Source organism: Sinocyclocheilus grahami, unplaced genomic scaffold (genome assembly GCF_001515645.1).
Source record: "Sinocyclocheilus grahami isolate Dianchi unplaced genomic scaffold, SAMN03320097.WGS_v1.1 scaffold243.1, whole genome shotgun sequence".
NCBI lineage: Eukaryota > Metazoa > Chordata > Actinopteri > Cypriniformes > Cyprinidae > Sinocyclocheilus > Sinocyclocheilus grahami.
The window spans coordinates 48,670-59,018 of record NW_015505422.1 but is presented as its reverse complement, the minus strand read 5'-3'; the positions used below and the strand labels follow the sequence as shown (position 1 = coordinate 59,018).

General features: G+C 35.6%; 1 protein-coding gene across 1 annotated transcript in view; it reads left to right on the top strand.

Moving 5' to 3' along the window:
* The first annotated feature begins 777 nt into the window (after positions 1 to 777).
* LOC107598025 (HEAT repeat-containing protein 1) overlaps positions 778 to 10,349 on the top strand; it is a 40,018-nt gene continuing 30,446 nt past the window's right edge. Inside the window, exons 1-14 of the mRNA XM_016289268.1 lie at positions 778 to 855; positions 1,486 to 1,627; positions 4,374 to 4,590; positions 4,742 to 4,883; positions 4,985 to 5,086; positions 5,171 to 5,317; positions 6,017 to 6,228; positions 6,357 to 6,487; positions 8,697 to 8,796; positions 8,907 to 9,011; positions 9,115 to 9,232; positions 9,577 to 9,684; positions 9,797 to 9,892; positions 10,002 to 10,084. Coding sequence (XP_016144754.1) covers positions 1,486 to 1,627; positions 4,374 to 4,590; positions 4,742 to 4,883; positions 4,985 to 5,086; positions 5,171 to 5,317; positions 6,017 to 6,228; positions 6,357 to 6,487; positions 8,697 to 8,796; positions 8,907 to 9,011; positions 9,115 to 9,232; positions 9,577 to 9,684; positions 9,797 to 9,892; positions 10,002 to 10,084 — 1,703 coding nt within the window. The 5' untranslated portion in view covers positions 778 to 855. The remainder of the gene's footprint in view (positions 856 to 1,485; positions 1,628 to 4,373; positions 4,591 to 4,741; positions 4,884 to 4,984; positions 5,087 to 5,170; positions 5,318 to 6,016; positions 6,229 to 6,356; positions 6,488 to 8,696; positions 8,797 to 8,906; positions 9,012 to 9,114; positions 9,233 to 9,576; positions 9,685 to 9,796; positions 9,893 to 10,001; positions 10,085 to 10,349) is intronic.

The window sequence follows — 10,349 nt, the reverse complement described above, 5'->3', positions numbered from 1 at the left end:
ATAGCACTCTGTGAACAGCCAGCTTCTTTGGCAATGAATGTTTGTGGGTTACCCTCCTTGTGAAGGGTGTCAATGATTGTCTTCTGGACAACTGTCTGATCAGCAGTCTTCCCCATGATTGTGTAGCTTAGTGAACCAAACTGAGAGACCATTTTGAAGGCTCAGGAAACCTTTGCAGGTGTTTTGAGTTGATTAGCTGATTGGCATGTCACCATATTCTAATTTGTTGAGATAGTGAGTTGGTGGGTTTTTGTTAAATGTGAGCCAAAATCATCACAATTAAAAGAACCAAAGACTTAAACTACTTCAGTCTGTGTGCATTGAATTGATTTAATACACGAGTTTCACAATTTGAGTTGAATTACTGAAATAAATGAACTTTTCCACGACATTCTAATTTATTGAGATGCACCTGGATATGAGAAGATGTGCTACCTCCATTTGCCACCTTTTAAGAATCATTGTTGAGATGGGTTAATATTGTTATTTTAAAGATGACAGTTGAAACTGTGCGTCAATTATCTTCGGCAGACTGTCACAATTCCAAAATAATAGCAAAATAAAGATAGTCCTAACATTTGACAATTTTTAAAAACTTTTTTCCTATATAAAACTATTTGTGTTAAATATGAACGACAATTTAGTACAAAGGTATTATTATAGCTTGCATGGCACGCTCTTTTTGTTGGGTTTTCAAATGTTGTCTGTTCGCGTTCAATTTGCTACAAACCATCCGATGCACTAGGTGGCAGTATAACATCAATTGGTTGATCTGTTACCGAAAGCAGAACAGAGAGGAAAACTGCACTAGCAAACTCACACACGTGGAAACTGGTGTGATAACTTCAATCAAAGGTACGGGAATATATGTATTCTTTTAAACGCATTGGCGAAATCAGAACGTTTAATCCTTTATGCGAAAAACTTTTTTCTGTGTTGCCATCACGATGGTGTAGAACAGCTTATTTGAACTATATATGCATACTTTTAAACATCTCAGTCTTTTCCCTCGGTATAAGGAAGTATAAATATTGGAGTATCAGCATAATCATGTGGTCCACCACGTATGCGGACTGTATGTGTTTCACGAAGTCTGTCAAGTCACGTTTCTCCCATAAGAAGCCAAAATAAATATTTTCAGACAGGTTGTTACTCATGATTGTATTAGTAAGAAAATAATCTAATGAGGATCACATTGACATTAATGAAAGTTACTAAAAAACTTAAAGTTATGACATTTTTGGAAAGGGTAAATACTGTATATGACATTTTTGGAAAGGGTAAATACTGTATATGACATTTTTGGAAAGGGTAAATACTGTATGTTTGATTCTCATGAAAATGATTCACAATGAAAAAAATCCTTCATGGATCTTTCAACTACATTTCTTAATGTAAAATGTCATTTAATGTGTGGTCATATCTGCACAATGGTTACTTGTGTATGAAAACAGAAATTCTCATTTTATTATATTATGTCTCTAGATGACATCATTAGCCCATCAGTTGAAGCGGCTGGCTCTGCCTCAGAATGACTCTAATCTGCTGAGCCGGAGAGTGGTGGCCTCTGTGCTCTTTGACCCTAAAGATGCTGCCAGCATGGACCGCAGCACCTTCTATGCACTGGGTAAGTCACATGTCTTGCTAGCAGTGTTGCCAACTAATTTTCAGGGGAAGTTGCTAAAGGAAGGTTGATTTGTTGCTAAATGATGTTGTGACGTCATTAAGGGATAACGTCGCAAAATTGTCAAATCTCAGCAAAAACATATATTTTTATGTGTTCATTTAGATTTGTTCGTAATAATATCATATTAAAATATAAATAACAATTTTTAAATACACGGAATTATCGAAAGCGTACACATTTTTGAACGATTACAATTTAAGCTTTTTTAATTATTATTATTATTATTATTAGCTAGTAAACAAGTAAAACTACAAATTCTGAACAATTACACTTTTAAGCAGTGTATTGGTAGTTAGTTAGTATGCTACACTCTAAGAAAAGTCGGTAAAAAAAAAAATAGTGCACAATCTACGGTGTTAATATGAAGGAATTTTCTGTAATGATTTTTCCACAGGTTCTTTTTTTACCTGCATTTTTAATTACGCATTTTCGGGTTACAACGGATAATGTCCTAGAAAATTACTAGCACTTTTTCCATTTTTCTACATATTTTTCTTAGTGTACTAACAGTTAGTACACTGTAGGGCTGGACGATATGGCCAAAATTTATATCACGATCGGTTTCTCCAGTAATGGCTGTAAACAAAGCAGCTCCGCTCATGAACGCTACTTTATCAGATAAAAATGCCATCTAAACTATTCTGAAGACAGTCGGTTCCCTTCAGAGATACATTCATATAAAACACCCGCGACGCGTTTTGATGTTGAAACGTGCAGTGCTCAGGTTTATTCAACGAAGTCAAACGCCACAAATAAATCAATGTATGGGAAACACTGGTAATGTATATCGAAATATCGGAAATGTGTTTAAAAATCATATCACCGTTCTTGAAAAAAATTATATCGCGATACATATTGATATTGAATTATTGTCCAGCCCTAGTACACTGTAAGAAAAATATGTAGAAAAATGGAAAAGGTGGTGAAAAACAACCTGCGACTAACTCATCAACAATCGCAGGTACAAGCTACTAACAAAGTGTCTCATAAATGAACAATATTCAATTATGAAATTATTATTATTACTATTAAATTAAACAATTGCAAATAGCAGCTAACTTAATTCCTGTGATGTGTGTACTGCTAAGCATCTTTGGCTTTTCTCTTTTTGTGTAATTTAAATGGTAAATTGCGCGTTTTTATTGTTTGAGTCACTTATCAAAAGTTGCTGACAGTTGCCAAATTAATGAAAAAAATAGCTAAATATGTTGCTAGGTGCTTTTGGAAGAACAAGTTGCTAGGGTAGTCTGAAAAGTTGCTAAATTTAGCAACAAAATGGCTAAGTTGGCAACACTGCTTGCTAGACCTTTTCCTTCTTTTTCCTCCAAGACACTGCTCTACTGAACTTGTATACTGAGCTCATCGATATATGCAGTTACTGACGTTTATATACTTCTGCAGAGCATCTGCTCCTCGGTTATCTAGATGAAACAGGAGATTGTTCTGTTGAAAATGCCAAAGAAGTCATGCATAAATGACTTATGATTTTGTGCAATTATTTTTGCTTTCTAATAACCAAATATGTTACTATTGAAGTGGGTGTACTATAATAAATAGGTTTTTATACAGGAACCGTCAGTGCATGTACTATCATTTCTGCAGTGTGCAGTATTTTATTTGGTGTATGCTCATTTGTGTGCATGGATTACTTGCTTGAATATTAAATATTTAAATATTTTTATGTTTTAGGCAGAATGGCTCATTTATGTTATTCACAAGACTTTATGGAAATGGGTTGTTGCTGCTGAACACTGTCACAATTTTTATTCCCATGTTAACAGAAACATTTCTAATATAGTGACAACATTTGGGAAGTAAAAAGTCCATTCATTTTATGATTTATAACAATAAATATGATTTTTAACAATAACACGTATGCCTTTTTAAGACAGACCTACCATAACAGACTTTAATCAATTGTATATGCTTTTAATGAAGCCATCTATTTGTATTATTTCAACCTATCTTTAAGATATTCATGTTTAACAGCTGAATTCCTGTTGAAAATTCCAAATTCAAAAGCAAATCACAACAAAAGAGCTTACAGGGACCACCCACTCCCATGAAGCACCGCAAATTACATAATCGACTTGGTCTCGCTATGCTTTTAAAATATTTAAATATTTGTAAATGTGTATTTTGAATGTGTATAAACTAAAATATAGGTTATTGTTTTTGAAGACATAATCAACAACTTTAAATGAAGTTATATAATAATTCGGTAATGTCATTTGCGTTGCTTCATGGGATTGTATTTTTTTTTCTTTCACTAAAGCTGTTAAGTACACAGTCTTGTATTTTTGCCTTTTTTGATTTTCAAAAACATTTTTGCGTTGAATGAAATTTTGTAATTCACCTTGTTACTGGTTGGTTTGTTTTATTGCTTAAAATGCTATAACAAAGACTGTAAATAAAATTAATAAAGAATATGACTAATTTTACTTTTGCAACCCAACTCTGGTTAACATTGAAATTTTTTTTTTTTAAATCGATAATGTTGAGCTGTTCATAGTTTAGGGTCATCTTACAGTCATGTATGACACAATGTTTCACATTGAAATTTTTAATTGTTTAGCTTTTACCAGAAGATTTACTGTAATCATTCACCTTTATATAATCATTCATTGCAACGAGTATTAATAGTCATCTCGTCTAAATGTCTGCTGTTATTGATCATTCTGAACAGGCTGCACAGGACTTGAGGAGCTGATGGGTATTGATCCAGCATTCAGTGAGTTTCAGGAGACTCTGTTTAGTCAAGCCTCTTTGACTTTAGAGCGCAGTGTTCAGACCAAAGAGGTCAACAAGAAACTGGACAAGAGCATCTCACTCTTTCTCACTCGACTGTCACCTTACTTTCTGCTCAAGCCTGCTCTGAAATGCATTGAATGGCTAATACACAGGTAATCTTAAATAGATTTGCTGTTGTCTCAGATTGTCCGTGTGAAATTCACTTTATCAGTTTTCAGACTGTCGTTTTAGATTGTGATAAACTCATACACCTTATATATTGTAGCGTGGAAACAGTCTTCACTGATACAAATTGGATTTCAGATTCCACATTCATCTGTTCAACCAAGACAGCCTGATTGCTTGTGTTCTACCATATCATGAGACTAAAGTGTTTGTGCGAGTGATCCAGCTTATAAAGATTGAAGATCCAACCCACAAATGGCACTGGTTGCATGGACTTCAGGTAAGCCATAATGTTTCTGATTCTGTCATATATGCAGTTGGTGTAAAGAAAGCTATAGCTTAATTTGGGACTCTTCTAATTGCACTGTGTTTTATCTATAGAAACCTGGTGTTCCCCTGGCCCGAGGAACTCTGCTCACACACTGCTATAAAGATTTAGGCTTCATGGATTTCATTTGTTCTTTGGTCACAAATTCAGTAAAGGTAAGACACTCTGACTGGGCTTTGTGCAGGTTAAAGTCTGCCAATCCAGTAATGCTGCTAATACTTTATTGAATCATGTTGTAGGCATACTCTGGCTTTGTCCGGGATGGGAACTGTCCGCAGCTGCGTGTGATTTTCTCTTTCTATGCATCCACCATTGTTTCTGCGCTTGATGCAGTGGAGAAGATAACTAACTCTATTATTGCCAAACTGCTTCCGTTTGTACAACTGGTAAGACGATAATTCAGTGACATAATGCAGATGTGGTTAAGTTTATAAATATATGCATACAGGTGTGTTTTAGATGTTTTTGATTGCTCAGATATTTGTTATAATGTATAGCTAATTATTCTTGATTTTGCATCAATATAACTTAGATCCTGAGAACATCAAATTCCAATTAAGTTTTATATTCAGGTTGCAGCCATATTCTGAATATGATGTGTGTATGCGCATGCAGGCGTCAGAATATTGATTTATACATTGTTTTGTTGGCATGCCAATCTATAAATGTGTGTTTCCTTTGTTATTTCTCGGCAGATTGAAGATGCTGCCACACTGTTTGCTCATTTGTTAGTTTTATTACTACTTTCCACATCTTAAATTTAATTATCCTTCTCAAATTCAAAAATGCCTGACAGCACTTCCACAAAATGGCAAGGTTCAGACACTCTGTTCTGAATGAGGTGTTTAAATGTAACGGATTAAAACAGGCTTATTCCAGGGGTGAAAATTTAAATTTGTGGAATCAGAATATTGTCTGAAACGGAATATGGCAATCAAATATGGTGTTTACATGACTAAAATTTTTTTGCCAAATTCCATTTAATATAAGACTATTGCTCTTCATGTAAACATAGTCAATGACTGTTCCCAGTATATCTATCAGTAAACCTAAATAAGTTTCTGCTTTTTCCTCCCCATAACCAGGGCCTGAAATCTAACCTTTTAGACTATGTGGCTGCCACTTATATGATCGTGTGTCAGATGGCAGTGAAGGTAGTAATGGAGGCTCAGCTGGTGGACTCTCTGACCGTACAGTTGTGCAAGTGTTTACGTCGAACACCTCAGCTGTCCAGAGAGGGTTTGAGCTGCATTATCATCCTCTTGCAGAATCAGAAAGAAGGTGTAGTAGGTCCAAAGTAAGTTGTATGATTTTACTTGAATTAGTAGTTGTGTATAAGATGTGTTCCACTACATCTTTAGTACGTTTTCTCTCACATTTTTCTGCATCTAAAATGCTTTATTATCTTGTGCCTTTTCCCATTAGGGCATTTGGGTACCTGTGTGCTATCCCCACTCTGGTGTCCACTCTCCAGAGTATAGCAACAGTCCATGACATCAGTCCCCTTCTGCGTTATCTGCTGCCCCATCTTATACATTCTATGATGGCCCAGGATGGTTAGTGTCTATCTGTGAAAATCTATATTCAGTTTAAATGATTTATCTGTGTTCATCGTTTTTGAAAACAGAATATGTGGCCTTGTTACGTTTAATCACAACAATCCAATCAATTACAAATGGACAAAATCAGGTCCCGCTCTACATTTTTTCTCATTTGAGAATCCGTTTCAGTAGTGAACAAAAGACCATTGTAATTTCCTTTTCATGTTGACTTGTTTGCATTAATCTACTACTTATTTAAACTTGCCATTGTGTATGTAAATATTTGTGGATCTTATGATGATTTGCTCCCAATATTCCTCATTTACATGGAGTAAACTTTGGATAAAGGCATTTACAGATTGGATAAATATAAACCACACCAACGTGCTTCAAGTAATGAGCTGTCTAAAATCAGACAAGTAGTAGAGTATTGGGGAAAATCTTTTCTCATCTCTCATGAAATGCAGAATTAATTTTTTTTTGTCGTATGTACGTAATAATGAGATTGCGGCTTGTAGCTGTATCCAAGCAACATTCATAATGCTCAAATAAATCCTTGTGACTTTGTTTGCTGATGACAGCAGAATACATCATCACGACATTAATTAACCAGTCTACCAAAAATGATTTCTTAAGGCTGGAATACACTACATCTAAAATGGTAAACATCATACAAGTGCCTTCTTTGTAATGGTTAAAGGGATAATTCGCCCAAAAATGAAAATTCTGTCGATACTTACTCACCCTCATGTCGTTCCAAACACGTAAGACCTTCGTTCATGTTCGGAACACAAATTAAGATATTTTTTGATGAATTCCGAGAGCTCTCTGACCCTCCCATAGACAGCAAGGATACTACCACGATCGACGACTTGCTACGTTTCTGGACGTCGATCGTGGTAGTTTCCTTGCTGTCTATGGGAGGGTCGGAGAGCTCTCGGAATTCATCGAAAATATCTTAATTTGTGTTCCGAACATGAACAAAGTTCTTACGGGTTTGGAATGACATGAGGGTGAGTAATTAATGACAGAATTTTCATTTTTGGGTGAACTATCCCTTTAACAATTCTTGTTATGGTTGCATAGGAAAACTGGGCATCATGCACTAAATCAGGGATCCTCAAATCTGGCCCACGAGATCCACTTTCCTGCAGAGTTTAGCTCTAACCCTAATCAAGCACACCTGAGCATGCTAATCAATGTCTTCAGGATCATTAGAAAATCACAGGTAGCTGAGTTTGATCAGGGTTGGAGCTAAACTCTGCAGCGCATTGGACCTCCAGGGCAAGATTTGAGGAACCCTGCACTAAATGTTTGAGGATCACAGACTTCCAGACATTGAAGTTGTTCCGAACACAAAAAAATCATGCAGAAACATGCACCTCATTATTAGTTGATGCATGAAAAATGAAAACAATAACCCTAATGTCTTCTAAAATCAACTTGTTAGATATCTAAAGACTGTATGAAATCGTAGTCTGAAGCTAAATATAAGTCTGTGCTCATCATACACTATGCAGTTTTCTGTGAAATCTGTCAACTCTGACTGCTAAAGATTTGATTACTAAAGATTTGATTACTGGCTCTGATTTTCAGCAGATAGTGTTGACGAGGTCAGACATTTACTTTGTCATTTAGCAGATACTTTTATCCAAAGCGACTTACAAATGAGGACAATGGAAGCAATCAAAATCACCAAAAGAGCAATGATATGCAAGTGCTATAACAAGTCTCAGTTAGCTTAATGCAGTACTCGTAGCAAGGTTATTATAAAATTATATAATAAATAAAAAGAGAACAGATAGAATAGAGCAAGCTAGTGTTAGAGGCCTTTTTTGCTTTTGTTAATTGTATAATAAATAAAAAGAAAACCAATAGATAGAATACAAAAAGATTAGAAAAGCTAGTGTTAGGGTTTTTTGTTGCAAAAAATGGCCAAACGTTATGTACTGTATTCCAGCTTTTAGTTTAAATGTCACTTCTCTAAAACATTGAAAGTAGTTCAATTTCTAATCTGACTCTTATGTAACTTTTTAATACTGGAATCATTCATGCCTAATAACACAGTGGTAATCATAGTAAAATTGCTGTTATCACATGGTTAATTGCTTTATTTATTGTGTCTTTTAATACTGGAATCATTCATGCCTAATAACACAGTGGTAATCATAGTAAAATTGCTGTTATCACATAGTTAATTGCTTTATTTATTGTGTTCCTGTAGATGAGCAGCAGAATGAAAGTTTGTCAGACAGTGCTGGACTATTACAGTCCGTGTTTCAGGACCTTCAACTCTCCAGCAACCTGGAGAACACTGCAGCCAAGTAAGTGTGGTTTATATGACTGAATCTCTCTTTATCCTGGACATTATGTATGTATGATGATCTGATGATGGGTTCGATTTAGAATCTTCTACAATTATTATTTTGAGCAGGCTGCTTCTTGAGGAGTATGTTTCCTGCAGCAGTGAGCTTCCCTCGGATAGGATTTCAGCTCTTAATCAGAAAATTCAATCTACTGTACGACAGTTTGAATCCAGGCAGGTTCTCTTATGCACTTTAGTGCTATAGTACAGCTCTTAAAATGTTATTTCATGTGTTTTGTTTCTGGTGTGTATCTTTATAAATGTTTTGTACTCATAGGTATCCATGTGCACTGGATGTGGCATTGGAAAATCATGCCAAAAATGTGTCGTCTGACCATGAAAAAAGCGTGCTTCATCAGTTCATCTCTCTAACTATGAGCTGTGGAAAATATCAAGTAGGTCTATCAGGTCTTTTATTGCTTTAAGCAGCTAGTCTTTGTTTTAAAGGTAACAAATAATCTACAATATTGTACTGTCAGCTGACCTTTATCACAAAATAAATTCTGACAGGATAATCGGAACCTGATGTAAAACTGGAATGAGTGAACATTTGAAACTGGCACAGCTGTGTAGTACATCAGTTGCCTGTGTCAACGACTGTGAAAAAATTTTTTTTGACAGCCCTTGTGCTAATGTAATTTGAGTGTTTATTTTAGTTGGGTTTTTGTAGTTGTACTAATTACCATTCACACCTTTCAACCCCCAAAACAAGACTTTAAAATGTTGTTCTTATATGCAGATCCTGCCAGATTCAGACACCTCTCTGATTCTCAGCCTGAATCATCCACTACCTTCTGTGAGAAATATGGCTGTAGACTACCTAAAGGAGATCCTCACCTCAGAACATGTGTGTATCTTTAATGTTAGCTTACTATTTTCCCCTTTTCATCCATGAGACCCACATTAATGAAGTCATGAGATGCTGGTTGTCCATCTGACTGTATATTTTTATGGAGCAGAATGGCTTTGATGAGGCATTTCTGAAGGATGCATTGCTGGAGAGAATAAAGGATGATGTGCCAGAGATTGTGCTGTCTGCCCTTAAAGCTTTGCAGGTAAAATGACAACGTCATGAATGTAATCTGTTTTGGTGATGTGAACTTCAAACTTGTCCTGTTTTTGGTACAATCTAAATGTTAAACCTATGTTATGGTTTCCTGACAGCTTCACATGGACCTTATGGATGCGGAGGAGACTGTTTCCTGTTTGATTTCACTTCTTCATCGCATCAAACCATCAGCAGACTGGTTAGTTAACTGATGTTATACCTTCTTTATCTCCAGAATGATACAAATGTATTGCTTCTTAAAGGGATAGTTCACCCAGAAATGAAAATGTGATGTTTATCTGCTTACCCCCAGGGCATCCAAGATGTAGGTGACTTTGTTTCTTCAGTAGAACACAAACGAAGATTTTTAACTCAAACCGTTGCAGTCTGTCAGTCTTATAATGGAGGTGAATAGGAATCACGGCTTTGAGAGTCAAAAAAAACAAAACTCAAACAAAACCAAA